General features: G+C 42.1%; 1 protein-coding gene across 1 annotated transcript in view; it reads left to right on the forward strand.

Annotated features, from left to right (window-relative positions):
- The first annotated feature begins 244 nt into the window (after nt 1-244).
- The window catches only part of LOC145403080 (uncharacterized), a 60,474-nt gene continuing 40,198 nt past the window's right edge, over nt 245-20,520 (forward strand). Inside the window, exons 1-3 of the mRNA XM_080274914.1 lie at nt 245-303; nt 11,376-11,511; nt 20,111-20,206. Of these exons, the coding sequence (XP_080131040.1) occupies nt 11,383-11,511; nt 20,111-20,206 (225 nt within the window). The 5' untranslated portion in view covers nt 245-303; nt 11,376-11,382. The remainder of the gene's footprint in view (nt 304-11,375; nt 11,512-20,110; nt 20,207-20,520) is intronic.

Here is a 20,520-nt window from a genome sequence, read left to right on the forward strand (position 1 = left end):
ACCTCCTTTTGTTGTATTCCTTGTATGTCCCCTGTACTTTTACAACAATAAACATTTCACCCACATTCTTTTGTTGTATTAGTACTCTGTATACCTTTACAACAACAAATATTTCAATCTACATGTCGTTATGGATACTTTTGAGCGCCACTTTAGCGGTGCTTTGCGCTGGCAACGCTGGTGTTGTGTGTTGTGGGTAAGAACAGCTGTTTACTTAGTTACATGGATGCATCATCATTTTTATGATTTTTATAAGTTTCTTCCCTCGTGGTGATGCTCGTCACGTGTAGATCGGAGACACAGGTAAATTTTTTTACAATCGTCTAAGTTTTTTCATGAAATAGACGGTTTAGGAAGCGAAATGTGGTGAAAATTAGGGCCAAGGAAATTCCACGTAGACACTCCGCTGTTCGGATGACACCCTATTTTCGCTTATTCCTTCCGTTGGTAGACCAAATTTAATTCATCTGAACAGAGTCGTAGCAGCCTGTGATTAAGGTAAGGATGGATTAGGTTAACAGACAACCATTATCGTCTAGTAAAGAGCACCACAGAACTAGATCCAGTTTAAAATAACATTGTAACTACTCCAACCAATCATATAGTGGCAGTGTTTTATATAGTATCCCCTGTACAGTCATTATGTAATGTCTTATTTTCATTTATTCCTGTTTGAAACTGTACAGTTTTATTTATTTTATAGTGATTTATTGGAGCCTGAAATTGTTAAAGGGATGAGGTGGGTATTTCTAACAATTTGGTAAATATTTAGCAGAAGCCACAACAGGAATATATGTACAGTAGACCCTTCTTATCTGCAGGGGTTAGGTTCCAGAGACTCCCGTGGAAGGCAAAGTTCTGTGGATACTCAAGTAGTTGTCACATAATGGCATATTATTTCCACATAAACTAAGCACATCCCAGAAAAAATAAAAACATACTTTAAAATCTTACAAATACTTAACACTCACCAAAAGACTGTGTTCTCTTCATAACCTTCGTACAATGATGACGATTGCTGCATAGATGACGATGATTGCTGTATGATGGCGACGATGACTGTAGTGCAGTTCGTACAGTGCCAATGTGGTGAGGTGACGAGTTGTGTGGCAGTACTGTGGGTAAGCTGTGAGTCTAGTCTGACCCTTTTCTTTGACAGTGATAACTCCTTATGCTCTCTGTTTGGCTTAGAAGGATTGCTTTTATCCTTTACTTATTTCTTGGGAGCCATTTTTCACTTACACAATGAAATACAGTAGAGTTGTAAACATGAGAAGGGTGATGATGACATAAGTACTGAACTGACTGGTGTTTACAATAAAAGTGGCGGGAATGTCCGTGGGTGCGAGTATGCTAACTGTAGCAATGAAAGAAGTGCGTGTTGTACGCCAGTTTCAAATTAAGTTACAGTGTATTATATAGTATTAAAATAAGTTTGATCCACGGAAACTTAAATCCGCGGATGCAAATTCCGCGGATAATAATAAGGGTCTACTGTAGTTTGAAGTGTTGTACATTTACGTTGTACCATTTGCTGAGATTTCTTCTGTGACACTTTTGTTGCAGGTTAACTCCTCCCCATCGCTGAGGTCATTAATAGCCCCAGGGGTCATTGTGATGGAAGTGTCATAGAAGAGAAGTTTTAGCTGTTGATGAGATAAAAACAGAAAACACTTCAAGCTACTTGAGATCCAGTTGTGGCTTAAAAACAGAAAACACTTCAAGCTACTTGAGATCCAGTTGTGGCTTAAAAACAGAAAACACTTCAAGCTACTTGAGAGCCAGTTGTGGCTTCAGCTATACATTATCCCTTAATTTCAGCCTCACAACTTGTAGGATTAAGTAATTTTTTAAATTTATATTTTGTACAGTTTATTCAGTCTGCAGCATACAGTACCGTACTGCAGCATACAGTACCGTACTTGCATGCGTCAACCATGGTAACCAAAATAGCAGCTCACCACACTGCTTGATCTCTGGCAGCTTCCTTATTCACTCCCCTATACCTGAGGTCACACTCTATGACCTCATCCCAGGCCTCTTGCAGCCCTACCCCAGATCTTCACACTTTTCGCATCCTCTATCCTCTCAACATGCCCAAACCATCTCAGTCTACCCCTCCTCATCACAGCATCAATACACTACAGTCCCATCCTTCCTCTCGACTCTTCAATCTTAATCCTAGCCCCCCCCCCTTCCCCAGGGCTCACATTTCAAGGACGCACTGACTATCCCTCTGATCATTGTCATTTTTATGTTTCCTGAGGAAAAAACATAATTGTAAATTTTATGCATGGGAGCACTCCTGCAGTTTCACTTCGTATTTTTTAAATCAATGAACTATCTAAAGGTGAATGTAGGGAAGAGTAAAGTGATGATCTTTGAGAGAGGTGAAGTCAGTGAATGTACAGTGAGGCTGGATGGTGGGGAAATGGGAAATGTGAGTACATTTAAGTACTTGAGTAGTGTGATGAGTAAGGATGGAGGTTTGGAGGGTGAAGTGCTTGAAAGGGTACAACATGGAAGAATGGTTGCTGGTTCCTTGAAAGCAGTGATAAGAAACAGGGAAGTGAACATGGAAGTGAAAAAGTTACTACATGACAGTATTATGATACCAACTCTAACGTATGGAAGTGAAGCTTGGACGTTGTTGGAAGTACACAAGTCAAGAGTGAGAGCAGTGGAAATGAGGTATTTAAGAGGAGCCTGTGGAGTCACATGGAGAGACAGGCTGACAAATGTGGATATAAAGGAGCATTGTGGCATGGATGTGGATGTGATGGGAAGCATTAGGAGGAACACACTGAGGTGGTTTGGCCATGTGGAGAGGATGGAGGGTGAGAGACTGACGAGGAGAGTGTATGTGAAAGAGGTGGAGGGGGGGAGGGGGAGGTGGAGGGACGGAGTGGAGAGGTATATGAGAGAGGGAGGTGTGAGCTGGGAGCAGGGCAGTGAAATGGCGGGGGACAGGGCGACGTGGAGGCAGTTTGTTAGTGGCCACCCCGTATGGGATTGAGACGTCTGGCAACAGATAGATAGATAGAATGACAGCTTTAATATTATGGAATGTGTAACTTCCAGAGGAGAAAGTGTGAGAGAATGGGAGTATGGATGGGGTATATGTGCAGGAGTAGATGAGAATGAGAGGGCAAAGGAAGGAGTGTGTATAGTTGTGAGTAAAAGATGGAAGAAGAGCATAAGACAGTATGGATCAGTTGGGTCAAGGATTGTGTGGGTAAAGTTGAAAGTTGGAATACAAATGTGGGCGATTGTGTGTGTGTATGCGCCAACGCAAGATCGTGCTAGAAGAGTGAGAGAAGAGTTCTGGACAAATGTGGAAGTGTGCATGGAAAAGTTTGGAAGGAATGAGAGAGTGTTTTTGATTGGTGATATGAATGGTAAAGTTGGTAATGTGAAGGTGGATGGAATAGTTGGTGAGTGGGGTGTGCCTGCTGAGATAGATGAGAATGGGAGTGCGTTAGTGGACATTTGTGCTGGGAGGAGGTTGGTGATAGCCAATACCCTCTTCAGGCATAAAATGATCCACAGATATACATGGCGAGTGATAAGAAGGGTGGGTGGTGAACTGAATGAAAGGAAGGCAATGATTGATTATGTGTGTGTGGATGAAAGGATGCGAAGATGTGTAAAGGATGCAAGAGTGTATAGAGGTTGGGGGAGTGGACTTTCTGACCACTACTTGGTGGTGGCCAGAATTAGGATGCAAGTGAGATGGAGGAATAAAAGAAGGGAAAGACGAGAGAAAGGAGTAGTTGCAAGGAGAGTGGAAAGGTTACAAGAGGATGAGAAAAAGGCAGAGTATAAGAGAGAAGTGGAGGAACGATTGGGCAAATATGAATTGGAGCAGATGGGAGACGTGGAAGGTGTGTGTAAGATATTTACAGAAGAAATATGTGCAGCATGTGATGTGGTGTGTGGAAGGAAGAGAAGACGGAGGGGGGTGCAAGGAACAGCGTGGTGGACTGAAGAGGTGAAACAGGCTGTGGCACAAAAGAAGAAAGCATACAGTGAATGGATGAGAAATAGGGCGTGGAAGAAGTTGAGAGGCGGAAGAGAGTTATATGTGGAAAGGAAGAGAGAGGTGAAAAGATTAGTAAGAGAGAGTAAGAAGAGAGTGGATGAGGAATTTGGAAGGAATTTGAGTGTAAAGTGGAGGGACTGTAAGAAAATGTTCTGGAGAGAAGTGAAAAGAGTAAGACAGGGTGGAAGTGAAGTTAGCAGGGGAGTGAAAGATAAAAATGGTAGATTACTAGTGGAGAAGGGAGAAAAAGTGAGCAGATGGAGAGAACACTTTAAGGAATTGTTGAACGTAGAGGATGGAAGTAATGCGAGTATAAGTGGCTGGGGAATGGCTGGGAGAAGGAGGGAGGTGAGAAGACAGGAAGAAATCAGTAGGATAGAAGTTGTGGAAGCAATGAAGAAAGTTAAATCGGGAAAGCCCCAGGAATTGATGGAGTGTGTGGTGAAATGCTGAAGCATGGGGGAGAGATAGTAGTAGAATGGATGTGGAAGATGTGCAGATTGGCCTGGGAGGAAGGTAGAGTCCCTGAGGATTGGAAGTCAGGTATAATTATTCCTTGTACAAAGGAAAAGGGGAAAAAGAAGTGTGTGGTAATCATAGGGGCATTTGTCTTCTTAGTATAATAGGAAAAGTGTATGGTAGGATACTTATAGACAGAGTTAGAGAAAGAACAGAGAAATTAGTTGGAGAAGAACAGGGAGGCTTTAGGAAGGGAAGAGGTTGTGTAGATCAGATATTCATTCTTAGATCTTTAGTGGAAAAGTTTCTAGAGAAGGGAAAGTAGTTGTATGCGGCTTTCATGGATTTGGAGAAAGCATATGACAGGGTGGATAGACAAGGATTGTGGAAAGTGTTAAGAATATATGGAGTAGATGGGAAGTTGTTGAATGCTGTGAAGAGTATGTACGATGGTGCGAAGGCTGCAGTGCGTGTGGATGGTGAACTAAGTGAATTTTTCTCTTTGAAAGTTGGTTTGAAACAGGGATGTGTCATGTCTCCATGGTTGTTCAATCTGTACATGGATGGGGTAATAAAAGAGGTACAAGGTAGGGTAGTGGATGTTGGAGTGGCCCTGGTGAGAGAGGATAGTGTTTGGAAACTCCCTGTACTGTTGTTTGCAGATGATACTGTGTTGTTGAGTGAAGACGAAGGGGAGCTGCAAGGCTTGGTGGATGAGTTTGAGAGAGTGTGTAAGAAACGGAACCTAAAGGTGAATGTAGGGAAGAGTAAAGTGATGGTCTTTGAGAGAGGTGAAGTTAGTGAATGTACAGCGAGGTTAGATGGTGAGGAATTGGAAAATGTGAGTACGTTTAAGTATTTGGGTAGTGTGATGAGTAAGGATGGAGGTTTGGAGGGTGAAGTGCTTGAAAGGGTACAGCAGGGAAGAAAGGTTGCTGGTTCTTTGAAAGCAGTGATAAGAAACTGGGAAGTGAGCATGGAAGTGAAAAAGTTACTACATGACAGTATTGTGATACCAACTCTAACGTACGGAAGTGAAGCTTGGACATTGTTGGAAGGACACAAGTCAAGAGTGAGAGCAGTGGAAATGAGTTATTTAAGAGGAGCCTGTGGAGTCACATGGAGAGACAGGCTGACGAATGAGGATATAAAGGAGTGTTGTGGTGTGGATGTGGATGTGATAGGAAGCGTTATGAAGAACACACTGAGGTGGTTTGGCCATGTGGAGAGGATGGAGGGTGAAAGACTGACGAGGAGAGTGTATGTGAGTGAGGTGGAGGGGGGAAGAGGGAGGGGGAGGCCGAGGATGAGATGGAGGGTGGGGTGGAGAGGTATATGAGAGAGGGGGGTGTGAGTTGGGAGCAGGGCAGTGAAATGGCGGGGGACAGGGCGACTTGGAGGCGATTTGTTTGTGGCCACCCCAAATGGGATTGAGGCGTCTGGCAATAGATAGATAGATAGATAGTAACTTTGAAGCTGTTAATTACAGCAGACCTTGTGCCACAGTGAACTGGTATGTAGTGACAGTAATTGCTTATACAGTAACTAAAAAAGTTAGGACCTTTTTTCATTATGTGATTGCATTTTTGCTAATGTGATCATAATGATCCTGTTTGAAGCTTCACTGGGTGATGTACAATTGTCATTTTTGTGTATATGATTGCCAGCATGCAAGCTTATGGTACCGTAGTTGTTTGTAAAGCGTACAGCCTTTAACTCAATCACTGTCAGGTATGTTAATGTCAGTGATGGAATAGTAGTGTGACTGGAGTTCAAGCAGCTAATGAAGTGAAGTAACTACCAGTGTAGGTGAGTTGCAAGCTAATTTTTATACTTATATTGTTGGTAAGCAGCAAGTGCAGTCCAGTGAAGTGAAATAACAACCAGTTTAGACTTTGTTGAGTGAGTTACTCTTTGCCAAAAATGGATCTGCCATTGAACCCATATTATGTCGTAGTTTACTTGATGTATGGTAGGTTTTTTAAATACAGCGTCGTTCTAAAATGAGGGTGTGCTGTATGAAATTCCATAGCTTTTACACATACTCTGTAGGAATATAGCTGCTCACCATTTAGGGCTTTCAGGTTGATTTGATCCCAAGGTTAATTCATCACCAATCATTTCATCTCAGTAAACCTAACCTAACAACCTATTCTAACCTAATGGGAACAACCTGGGAATGAATCAGTTTTGTGTTTGAATCAACCTGTTGTCTATCTCTCTGTACCCAGATGCCATAATCCTGTAAGGGGTGGCCGTTTATCTGAGTTAATTGTTTTACAGGGAGGGGCACAAACTCTCAGCCAACCCACTTGTTGACATGTAGGGAACATCGACCAATTGCTTTAAGTGAAATATTAACGTTGATGTCAACAAGCCTGATGTTAGTGCTCTTAGTATCGTATTAGTTATTTACATTTAATTTGGGAGTTATGCATAAATTCTAAAAAATGAAGAGAAGACAGAAGATAATAAACACAATTCACGTCATCAAATTGTTTTTCATTCGTTAACAGGAAAGCTTCTTTTTTTTTTTCACAGCCCTTCTTGAGTTTTTTAAAAATTATTTTTGTTTTCATTTTCAAGTTTCAGTGTTTTTAGCCCAAGGATTTTGTATACCGGTACTGTATTTATTGAAGTCTGATTCATTCCAGAGTTATGTTTGATTATAAATATTTGAGAGGAGGTCCCATGTCTCATTAATGTATAGCCAGTTTAATTCGTATTTTAGAGATACAATATTGTGTTGATTTGGACGGGTTACATATGGTCTTCATTTTCAGTTAACCATTTATCTATTGCCAAACACCTTAATCCTGTAAGGGGTGGCCACAAACAGATTGCCTCCATATCGCCCTGTCTCCTGCCATTTCACTGCCCTGCTCCCAGCTCACACCCCCATCTCTCATATACCTCTCCACTCTATCCCTCTATCTCATCCTTGGCCTCCCCCTCCCATTTGGGTTATTTAGTTTTATTCTTTTATATTATCCCCAGGTGCTGATGAGTGACTCCTTCACACGGTGGCACTGATATAGCCAAGGCAACTCTGCCACCCAGTTTTACAAACGTCCCTCATCTCCCTCCCTGTCCCCTAAAAGGAGGATGGTGGACTGCAGGAATAGGGCAACTTTAGCCTGCAGTACACTTGGTTTACATTCAGGTAAGCCTAGGTTTGCAGCCGGTACTACAGGCCCTCAAATGGTGGGTGACAGAGCAACTTGGAGGCGTTTTGTCTGCGGTCACCCTTTGCGGGATTAGGGCGTCGGGCTATAGATAGATAGATAGACTACAGGCAGTCCTTGAACCACGAAGTTTCATCTTAAACATTTGTGCAAAAGTAAACTAAAGTACAGTACAAAATTAATATACACTCAAACCTCGATTAAAGGGACCTCCATTTAAGGGATTTTGGATATAAGGGACTCCATATTCTCCCTGAAAAATGGACAAGACCATTAAAAAATTATATGTAATGTCTTGGTTATATACATTAATATGTTTTTTTATATAGTACCTGTAAAATAATATTTATAATCATATAAATAAGATAAGTGAAAGAGTTATTGCATTTCATAATAAGATTGTCTTTATATGTGGTAAAACAATGGATATTTTCAAGTAAGGGTCAAGTTGATTCCCCATTTAGTCCTTAAATCGATGTTTATGTGTACTAGTTTAAACCACACACTAAGTAATACTTAAGGTTACCACACAACATGTGGCATTTGTGCACCCACCAGACTGCACAGATGCTATTAAGAATATATTGATTAAAAGTTCGTTTGCTGTCTGTGATGTTGATATGCCAGTTTGTCCAGATTTGCAGTATCAGTCGTATAATTAATAAAAGTGTGATAGTTTACAGCTCATCCCTTATTAATAATGAAGACTGCCTGTACTGTATTCTCCCTGACTGTTTTATTTAGCTTTTGGCAGACTTACCAGTAGTAGTGGCAATTTTAAGCCCAGGCTTATCAGGACATGAACCCAGTAGATTGTAGACTAAAGTTGCCATTTTCCTGCAGACCACCATCTTCCTTTCAGCAGTTATGGAAGGAGGTGAAGGGTATTTGTGTGACTAGTAATATCAGTGCTACCATATGAAGACATCCTTCACCAGCACCAAACTTAAATAATACAGTAGTGGAGTTTGAGGGACACATTCCCTTCCCCATCATTGCAAGGCATCTGCCCTAAGCTTAGCAGACCTACATAGAGGTGACAAGAATAAAGTAAGGAAGTAAAAAATTGTCATTGGATTGGAGGAGTTAACAGTATCCTAAGTTGAATAAAATCATCAGAAGGTGGGGTGGGGAAATCCATGCATTCAGTGACTTATTTATATGGATTTTTGCTCACGTAATGCCACTCAGGGATGAGTGAGACTGCTCACTCTCATCTTGAATGTAAGGGCCAATTTGCCTAGCCCCAGGCTCCTACACTTCTCATGGAGCAATGTAGGATTGGATGATGGATGGCAGTTGTGGGAAATGCTGTGATGATACTGACGAATGGAAAAGCAGCATTTGTTAATGAGGTGTATGCAGAGATGATTCAGTGTTGTGGAGAGTGGAATGAAGTATTTGTTTGAGATATGTAAGAGTTTGGATGAGAGAAACTGTGCCAGTAGATTGGGAAAGCTCCTGATTTTACCCCTGTAGAAGAGTGAAAGCAAGCAAAGTGAGTACAAAAATGGCATAAATCTCTGGAGTGTTGTTGGAAAGGTATATGGAAGGATTATCGTAGAGAAAGTAAGGGATATATTGTATCATAAGTTCTGGTGCGTGACAAACACTGTGGCTATACGAGTGGTAGAGGATGGTGGATCAGATACCTGCAGTGAGTCAGATGGTGGATAGTGTAGAAGGCGTGTGAGAGAAATCATCAGGTATTTGTGGATTTGCAAGAAACATATGACGGTGTAGACAGAGAGGAATTATTGAAGGCTTTCATATGTATGGTGTGCATGGTAAGCTGTTGACTGCCGTTAAGAGATTTTATGGTGGTAATGAAGCATACTTAAGGATAGGTTGGCATCTGAGTGAATTTGTAAGATAAGTTTTGGAGTGAGACATGGTTGCGTGGTATTTCCATGGCTGTTCAATATGTACAGAACCTGATCGGGTTTGTTTGAGAGGTAAAAAGTCGCGGAGAGAGGGATGGCACTGGTAATGAATGACGAGTGTGGAGTATCTGAAATGTGATGTATGAAGATGATGCTGTGTTGCTTACCAAAGTGGACAAGAACTTGGTAGACTGGTGCAGTTTTGTGGATGTCATGAGCATCAGTCTCCAAAAGTAAATATAAGAGCAAAGTGACGTTGTTGAAAGAGAAGGTGACTCAGAATCTGTAGACATGATGAATGGAGAGAGACTCAGATTGTTGAGGGGGTTTAAGTACTGTATCTGGGTGCAATGATAGAGAAGAGAGGTAAATTGTGCAATGGGAGTATAAAATAGAGTAGCTCAATGAAGGAAAGTTTCTGGTGCTATGAAGGCCTTGAAAAGGTTTGAGAGTGGTGGCTGTGAGAGGCATGCATGAAGAAGTTTTTGTGCCTACTGTAACATGTGGGTGTGAGATTATGATGTGGCATGCAAGTTAAATGTAAGGAGGAAGAGCAGTGGAAATGAAGCTGTTGAAAAATATATGTGGAGTGCAGGGGATGGATAGAATATGGAATAGTGTGATATGTGAAAGATGTGCAGTAGGGAAGTGTTTAGACATCAAAGTCAAAGAGAGTGTGCTTAAATGTTATGGGCATGTGGAGAAAATGGGTGTGACTAGTGGTGAAAAGGGTATACTAGTGAGTTTGGGGGTGGGAGGAGGCATGACAGGCCAAGAAGGTGGATCGATATGTTAAGCTAGAGGGACACTCAGTGGAGCACATCTCTCCAACAAGGGCAACATAATTTCCAAACCACTCTTTATAATGGGTTAGGTTTCCTCATCACTGATTAAGGTTTCGCAAAAAGTGTTTTCTGGATCCAGAAACTGTAATATGATCTGGATCAGTCCCAAAAGTTAATCAATTGTTTCCTGGGACATGGGCTATCTACCCACCAAATTTGGTCCAAATCTATTTTAATTTTTGAATAATTCTGCTAGCAGACAAACAAACTAACAAACAAACATGGGTGAAAACATACTCCACTTGTCAGAGAGAATGATTGTGTGAAAAGCAAGGTATGGAATGTGATGAAGCTAGGGTATTGACAGTGAACTGAGCTTGTTGGATGAATTTTGTAGAGGAGTGTATGACAAGGGTTTGGCACCTTATTCTTTTCCAGTGAAATGGTAATCATTGGATTGACTTTAGCCGATCGGTAGTTTGAAGCACGTAAGTGTGGATGTTTATGGCTGTGAGGTTAAGTCAGTGTTCTGGCTGCTGGAATGGTGAGTGATTGAGAGCGGCACTTTTCATTGGGAAAACTTGTGGCCAGTTTTTCCTGTACTTTTTTTTTCTCTCTCTCTCTCTCTCTCTCTCTCTCTCTCTCCCGTATATCACCCCATCTGTAGGTGGGATAAAGAGACGGTGATGATAATGGTGATGAAAACATGATGGGGAGGAGCAGAGTTACTTTAGCATTTGTATTCTTGGAGAAAAGATGTGTTAAAAGCCAGTCTGACATTTTATTCTAGGACAAGGATGTAGTTTGGGGAAAGTGGGAAAATAAGCAAACACTTCTGTGGTAGGAGAAGACTGTAATTGAGAGGAGTTCACTGTAATTGGACCTTTTTACTCCAAGAGAAGCCCTAATTTTAACATTTTGTATTCCAGGAGAAACATCAGTTCAGCATTTTTTTCTTTGCAAAACAATTACTTTAAAATTTTTGTGTTCAAGGAAGATTAATGTAACCATTTCATTCTAGGAGAAGAATGTGGTGGGGAGGAGGAGAAGAGGAGCAGGGTGGGGACTCATCCCCCCCTCCCAGCTCCCCACCAGAGGCCTCACCCACTGGAATTTCTGAGGCTGCCATCGTTAAGCAGGAACTGGGAGATTTACAGGTAACACTTATCATCATCATCATCGTCGTCGTCATGGTCATCATCTTTGTTGTTGTCATCATCATCATAGTTATTGTTGTCATCAGTTGTCTTTTTTGCCATCTTCATAATTATCATCATCATCATAATCATCATCATCATCATTTGGTCCTGTTGGAGAGCTTTTGTGTTGGAACGACTTGTGGTTTAGACACTACCGCTCAAATCCTGGAGTCATCTAGAGTATGTCAGTCATGTCCACTAATGTTAGCCTATTTAGTTATTCTTGCCACTACTCAATGATTTTATACAACTTTGCAAAGGCCTCTCATATGGAAGGCTTTACTTAATGCTATATATAACCCCTCCAGTGTGAATGTGATAGGAAGCATTGGGAGAAACACACTGAGGTGTTTTGGACATGTGGAGAGGATGGAGAGCGAGAGACTGACGAGGAGAGTGTATGTGAGCGAGGTGGAGGGGGGAAAGGGAGGGGAAGGCCAAGGATGAGATGGAGGGTTGGAGTGGAGAGGTATATGAGGGAGGGAGGTGTGAGCTGGGAGCAGAGCAATGAAATGGCGGGGGACAGGGCAACATAGAGGTGATTTGTTTGTGGCCACCCCTTACAGGATTAAGGTGTCTGGCAATAGATAGATGGTGTGAGAAGTCTGTCCCGAGATGAATAAAAGAGGAGATGGTAAGAATATACAGTGGTTCCTTTGTACAGTATTCATGGGGAGATTCCTTACATACTTGCCTGTGAATGGCAGAACTCCACAGATAACTTGCTTCACCTCCAGAATGTACCCCTGGAGTTGTAATTTACCAGTGTGATTGCCTGAGAATGGAGAATGAAAGACTGACTAAGATGGTGTATGTAGATGAAGTGGAGGGAGGGAGAGGCAGGGGGAGACCAAGGATGAGGTGGAGGGATGAAGTTGAGAGGTATATGAGGGAGGAAGGAGTGAGTTGGGGGGAGGGCAGTCAAATGGTGGGTGACAGAGCAGCTTGGAGATGTTTTGTCTGCGGCCACCAGGGCCGGTCCTTCCTATACGCTCACTACGCTCAGGGCGTAGGGCCTCCAATCGATGGTGAGGCCTCCCGTCCTCAGGATGTGTATCAAAAAAACTAAATAATTCATCATCATCATCCGGACCTCCTTTCCCACCCTAGGGCAGGGTGAGGAGTAGCAATGTCCAGACAGCCCAAAATTGCCCAATCCAATGGGCCACGCTTCCATTCACTCATCATTCAAGCCCCCGGAATCCTGGCTCTATCGGATACGCCCAAAACATTCACCACGTTCTGTAGCTTCGCATATCATATCCAACAGAGTCAATCCAGACGCTGCCACGTTAAAAAGGGGTGCCAAAAATCCCTGATCATGCATATCTCCTCACAAAATTCATCCAGCCAGCTCGATCTCCTGTCAGTTCCCTAGCCTCACCGACTTCCAAACCTCTCTTCCTCACACATTCATCCACCATATCTCTCCACCTCCTTGGCCTACCTCGCCTCCTCCCTCCTTCGAATTCGCTCAGATATACCTTCTTCACCACTCTATTGTTATCCATTCTCTCCACATGACCATACCATCTCAGTACACTCTCTTCAGTTCTGGTGTCCACCGACTTCCTTACTCCGCATCTTTCACGAATCACATTATTTCGTATCCTATCCACCCTCTGTATTCCACATACATTCCTCAGCAGTCCCATCTCCACTGCTCTTACTCTTGGCTTTTCATTTTCATACCACATCTTAGTCTCACATCCACATGTTAAAGTTGGCACTAACACTCCTTCATGTAAGCCTCGTGCAGCTGCAACACTCAAGCCTCTGTTTCTTATGAAGTAAGTTGAGAATGGTGCTTATATTGATTAATTGGTTCCACTTGCATGAACGTTGTATAAACAGTAATAACTGAATGATTGCAGGCAAAAATTATATTAGTCTTTTTGAGCAACAAAAACTAGTGGTACAGTAGTTAGAAATTTGTTTACTTGGATTTAACATTAAATGCTGATAGCAATCCTGAGTGCTGCACTGCAGATCAGCCGAGTCGATGACAGTGTTGCCACACATACGATAATTATCGTTTGTTTACGATAACATTGCCTCTGGAATGATGTACGATACCATTTTCTATTATCGTGCGGTTGGTACGATAATTTTGGGTTGAAAGCTAGCATGGCGGTAAATTTTGTAGCCACATATTCCAATGCTGAATGTGAAAGAGTATTCAGCAAAGTTAATCTTCTCAAAACCAAGCTAAGAAGTAGGCCAAAAAACAAAATTGTAAATGGAGGTCTTCGTTCATCAGAATGCCTAAAAAATTCACGAGGGCCATGTGTCAGATTCACTCACTCTAAAGATATGCTTGCACGCATAGCTAATCATGCACAGTTGTTCCACAGTTTGACAGATCAGGATCTTAAAGGCTGATATAATGGTGATCACTGAATAAAAATTTTAAATGGTCTTATGGAGTTATTATCTGCAAGAGTAAGCACATTATTTTGAATTATCTATTTAAGTTCTGTGGACTGCATTCTGGTGCTATACTCCACTTCACCGAGTCTGGCACCATCAGTGATGTCTTCAACACCTATATCATTGATAAAACTCCCCATCACTGGATATGTCTTTTTGTATAGGTTTTCAAGATAATGTAATAGAGGCTCACCTAGTGCAGAGGATTTACATCAACAGTACAGGTGCTGAGGACATCACTGATGATGCCAGACTCGGTGAAAATGAGAACAGTTTACCGGACGGCCACACATAATGTTGAGTGAAGGTGTGATGACTTGGATTACTTACACTGCATGTCTTGGTGTGATCCCAGAATTTTGTCTTCTTCTTACCTCATTTCACTTATACTTAACCCTGGCTATGGCTTCTAAGAAAGATGCAAGTGTCAGTGATGGTGTCAAGTGTAAACACCAGTCTATTCCAACAAAATCAAACCCCCTTGATTTTGGTTAATTGGTTCGCCATACTACCGCAAAAACTAACCCCCCTAATAACCAGATAGTGGCGCACTAAGGGGGGGCAGGGGGGCGGCCCGCCCCGGGTGACAGCCATTGGGGGTGCCATGGAGGCGAATGGTAACTTTTTCATTTCACTTGCTGTCATCAGCATCAACGAGAGCTAGAGAAGCATTTTAACTCTGATGATGTAATAGACGACTTCGCTTCAAGAAAATGCAGGAGGGTGATAGTCTAAATTCATTGCTAAAATTCCTCTTGTAATAATAATAATATTCATTATCACTATTTATAGTATAACATTAGAATCTTCAAACTTTCTGTGGATTATGATTACTTATATATAAGAGCCTACAGCGTTGTGGTGTAAATTTCAGAATTATTACCGATCATAATGGTATTTTTACTGATGTTGCAGGTTTTGTTTCAATATTTTTGTTGCAACCTGTATGCCACTATTAAGCATTTTAGATATAAATTTTTCCTTTTCTAATAGTTGTAGTTCATAATCTTACAGTATATATATATATATATATATATATATATATATATATATATACGCTGTAGCCTTTTTGCCACCATGGAGTTATATGGCAATGACCATTTCTGTTTTTATATATCTGTTTTTATATATCATTTCTGTTTTTATATATCTCCGATAGAGCCAGGATTCCGGGGGCTTGAATGATGAGTGAATGGAAGCGTGGCCCATTGGTCTGGGCAAATTTGGGCTGTCTGTACGTTGCTACTCCTCACCCTGCCCTAGGGTGGGAAAGGAGGTCTGAATGATGATGATGATATATCTGAGTAATAATTACTTGTAAATTGTAGCTTCGCACAAGGTATCATTATTTTATTTTTATTCAAAGAATTAAAGATTATGCAGTGCAAGTTTTTTACTTTACGTTGCTCAGGATAGGGGTATAACTTGAGGGGTGAATATATAGGGTAGAGGGAGAAATGTAAATAAAGAGTGGGGGGGGGGGCGCCAAAAGAGATCCAGCATAGGGCCTCAGAAAAGCTAGGATCGGCACTGGCGGCCACCCTTAGCAGGATTAGGGATGGGTTACAGTGTCACCCGAGGAATAATCTATCTGTCAGTTTATTACCAGACACCTTAGTCCTGTAAAGGGTGACCACAAGCAAATCGCCTCTATGTCACCCTGTCCCCTGCCATTTCACTGCCCTGCTTCCAGCTCACACCCCCCTCTCTCATATACCTCTTCACTCCATCCCTCCATCTCATCCTTGGCCTCCCCCTCCCTTTCCCCCCCTCCACCTCACATACACTCTCCTCATCAGTCTCTCACTCTCCATCCTCTCCACATGTCCAAACCACCTCAGTGTGTTTCTCCTAACGCTTCCTATCACATCCACATCTTACCAGGGGAAAATATTGTCATGTACCTTTTTGTGCACGAAGAATAAGGAGGAGAAACTTCAGAATTTTTGTGCTTCTAGTTCTTCCTTTTTTTTTATTTTTAGTTAGTTGTTTTGCAGGGAGGGATGAAGTGGAGAGGTATATGAGAGAGGGGGGTGTGAGCTGGGAGCAGGGCAGTGAAATGGCAGGGGACAGAGTGACATGGAGGTGATTTGTTTGTGGCCACCCCTTATGGGATTAAGGCATCTGGCAATAGATAGATCGATAGATATATACTGTAGATAGATAGATAAATAGCTAGTTCTTCCTGTAAAAGCAAGTCAAGTTATGACAGAAAATTGTTTGTAAACATGTTTGTGGATTCCTCCCAGGTTTGTTGTTTATTCAGGTGTATCTCTATATGACCACACACTTGAGGTACACATGAGTCTCATGGAAGGTTGCTTTACCAAGAGTTGTTTTATTTTAAGTCATTTTCATTTTTAGTTTTATTGTTCACTCTTTTCAACCCAGTAGCATGTTTTATTGATTTATCCTTGCCTGGGGCTAAGATGCGAATGAATGTGTTTGTGTGGATGAGTAAATTGGGAGTGTATCGTCCTGTCTTAGCTCCGCCCCTTTCTCTGGGGGAAGCAGTCTAGGTATATAGATAGATAGACAGTCTCTAGTATTGGTAGGTGGTGGCATCCATCATCCACTTACTTGATACATTACTGTCTTCTTCTTCATTAGGTAACTAGACTCTACACTGAATGTCACACTTAATTTCTTGTAACCCAGGAAACCATATACAATGCTGTGGTAACCTTAGAACCAAATAACAGAGTGATGTGTAGCATACTGTGGTACCCCTGTTTAACCATCCATCCATCATCCAATCCTACTTTACCCCATGAGGAGTGTAGGAGCCCAGGGCTAGGCAAGTTGGTCTTGACATTTATGATGAGAGTGATTTAATATGGTACCCCTGTTAACTGTGTGAAGAGATGCAAATGTGACATCCATCCAGGCAGCAAACCTCCACATACTTTCCCATACCAGACCAACCAGGGTTACTTTACTGCCTCAGCTGCCTCTAGATGACCTTATTCACCTTTGAGGATTCCTTTTATTGTTGTTGTTGTTGATGATGTTGGCCCAAGACCCATCTGAAACTTGAACCTAGTAGACTGCAGGCTTAAGTTGCCCGTCCCCTGGAGTCCACCATCCTCCTTTTGAGGGATAAGGAGGGCATCAAACGACAATTTTGCACAACCAGCAGTGGAGCCGCCTCTTTACTGTATATCATCATCATCATCATCATCATCATCATCATCCATTACAAGTCCACTGCTGAACAAAGGCCTCCCCCAACCTTCTCCACAAACTCCTTGACTGAGCCAATCTTTGCCACGTTTCCCCTGCAAATATCTCTGTCTCATCTCTCCACCTCCTGTCTGGCCTTTACTGTATATGTGGTACTGTAAGTGCCACCACATGCAGGCTGTCTCTTCATTTCTCCAGTTCAGAAGACCTCTCCAAAAATCTATCAATCTAATATCTACTGTATATCCAGACACCATAATCCCGTAAGGGGTGGCCCTTTGACTTTGAGTTATTTATTTTACGGGGAGGGGCATTATCCCTCCACCAACCCACTTGTTGACACATAGGGAGCACGTATGGTTGAGTAGAATTTTGTGAAGGTAACAAGAATAAACTGAAAAAAATGTAATAGGATGGAAGGGTTTAACCACTTCACCTCATGTACTTTGTATATATTTCATCCTATCTGTATGCACAGTTTTATTCAGGTTTAGGGTGAATTTTTAGGATGGAGGGGTTAGATTTTTTTTTTTTTTAATGCAAGGAAAAAGGAACCAAAGGCCAGGAGCCCGCAAACCGTTCCTTCCAAGAAAATAACAAAAACAATACAAAAGAGAGCAAAACTCAAGATCCATTCATTCTGAGATGCCTGGACACCCTGCATTTGAAAGAGTGGAGATTATAGGAAGTAGGAAATACAGATAGAGGAAGACAGTTCCAGAGTTGACCTGTTGCATAAATGAAGGACTGGGAGTAACGGTTAACTCTTGCATTAGGTGAGTTGGACAGAAGAGGGATGAGAGTTTGCTGCTAGACGGGTGCTGTGCGCCTGTTGTAGAGGTGGAGGAATGCAAGCAGACAGTTCAGAGGAGCAGTGACCATTGAAGCAGTGAAAGAAAAGAGATAAAGATGCAACAGTGCGGCAAAGAGACAGAGATTGAAGGGAGCCAGTAAGAGGAGGAGAGTTAATGAGACAAAAAGCCTTTGACTCCACCCTGTTGTAAAAGAGTACATTCCCCAGGTGAACTAAATCAAATGTTAGCTCCAACAATGTAATACAAGTTACTTCCAGTACCTTGTTGTTGTGGTCCCAGGTTCATCTAGATATGAACCCAGTGGACTGCAGATGGGAAGTTGCTCTTTTCCTATAGTCTGCCATCCTTCCTTCAGAGGATTGGGAGAGAGTTGAGGGTCATTTGCATAACCAGGCAGTGGAGTTACCTGGTTACATTGGTGCCACCCCATAAAGGCATTCTTCTCCAGCACCTCATAGTTAAACCATGCTTAAACCATGTGCTAACCAAATCCTGTTCGTAAATGTTTGTATAGCTGCTTGTTTGTATGCTTGTTTCTAAGTTTGTGTGTTGGTTCACTTGTATCTTCATTTGACTACACACCATTCTCCCTTCTAGTTGTTTTTATGGCCACAGGTTCATTTCAATGTGAACCTGGTGGACTGCAGGCTGATGTTGCCCTTCTCCAGCAGTCCATCCTCCTCCTTTTAGGGGACCAGGAAGGAGTTGAGGGACGTTTGTATAAATGGACTGTGGAACTGTTCATTTATATTGATGCAAGTGTTGGAAAGCATCCTGTTTTAGCACCCATGCTGTAGTCATCATCATCATCATCATCATCATCATCATCATCATCATCATCCAGACCTCCTTTCCCACCTTAGGGCAGGGTGAGGAGTAGCAGTGTCCTAATACAAACACAAAATACAACTCATATGTAATGCACTATGTCCTCAGTGTAATGTAGCCCCACTACATCCAAAACACTCATAATGCATCTTATTTTCACAGCATACTTCCTCGCCTCATGCACGACTAGGGTCCACTCACCTTATGCAGTATTATTCATGAGTTGATAGTGATTTCATGGTTTTTGAGCACTGATGATTTTTTTTTTATTTGAAGAACTATCCATTTTGAGAAACAAAAGATTTGCTATTGTTACTGCATTATCATCAGTGAAATGGCGGGGGACAGGGCGACATGGAGGCGATTTGTTTGTGGCCACCCCGTACGGGATTGAGGCATCTGGCAATAGATAGATAGATAGAGATTATCATTATTACAGTGAAGTTCCTTAAATTTGGACTGATTGGGAGGGGGGAAGGGTGTCCATCACGGCAAATTCATCCTGTGGACCAGAATATTGTTATTTAATTGCATACCACACTTATCAATATTTAAAAAACTTACATAGTGTTTAATCAGTCAGCAGTGGACTAAACTAACGTGCTGCTAAACAAACAGTGATGAGGTGTTGTTCCCATGCTTGGTGCCTTATTTAGGGCGATGGTTACCCGGGAAATGTTTGCTTCTCATTACGTGTTTGACTTAACAGATGTCTGCCTTAAAGGGGTCTGCTGTAATGTTTTACTGTATTATTATTGTTGATACTATTGTTGTGGCAGGTGGGGAAGCTCACCACCCACTCAATCAATGTAGTGCTGCCCTCGGGTGACTGCCCTTTCCTCTCTTCCTTCCTTCCTTCTTCTCCTGTCTTTACTTCATTCTTTCCTCTTCCTTCTGCCTATGGGTGACTTTACACTCTCTCTTCTGCCTTTCTTTCCTTCATTCCTCTTCTTCTGCCTACGGGTGACTACACTGAGTGACAAGCCAAATGGTTTCCTGTACACCAGGAAACCATTTACTACACTGAGTGGTAACCATATGACCAAATTATGGTGCCTGGTGGTTTAGTGGGCAGTTAAGGCGCTCCAGTTGGATTGAGCCTGAACAGGTTTATATCCAAGGGATGGTTGGGGTTGATTGCATACGTGATGCCACTCAGGGATGAGTGAGGCTGGTTACTCTTATCTTAAATGTCAGGACCAACTCCTCGTGAGGCAACTCTGGATTTGATGATAAATGAATTACTGAATTATTATTATTATTATTATTATTATTGTTATTATTGTTATTATTATTTGCAGGAGCAGTTTGACCAGCAGCAGGCTTTGATTGGTCAGCTAAAGGATATGTTAAAGAATAAAGATTCGGAGTTAAGCTCAAGAGGGAAGGAAGTAGAGGTGAGTCGTGTGTATTTAATTTTGTTTCATTTTTGTGTGTTTTGTGTGTAGTGGGTAATTAAGGCACTCCAACCGGTTTAAGCCGGTGTAGGTTTACATCCAAGGGGTGGTTGAGGTTTATTGCTCACCTAATGCCACTCAGGGATGCATGAGGCTGGTCACATATTAAATGTCAGGACCAACATGCCTAGCCCCGAGCTCCTCCGCTCCTTGTGGGGTAACACAGGATTAGATGATGTACGTACGTTTTGTGTGTAGTGTGTCTTTCTTCTTGCTCTCTCGATCCTACCTCACTCTGTTCCTTGGTGGCCATT

This window comes from Coenobita brevimanus, chromosome 60, assembly GCF_032717465.1.
Source record: "Coenobita brevimanus isolate Jiangsu-jjx chromosome 60, ASM3271746v2, whole genome shotgun sequence".
Taxonomy (NCBI): Eukaryota; Metazoa; Arthropoda; class Malacostraca; order Decapoda; family Coenobitidae; genus Coenobita; species Coenobita brevimanus.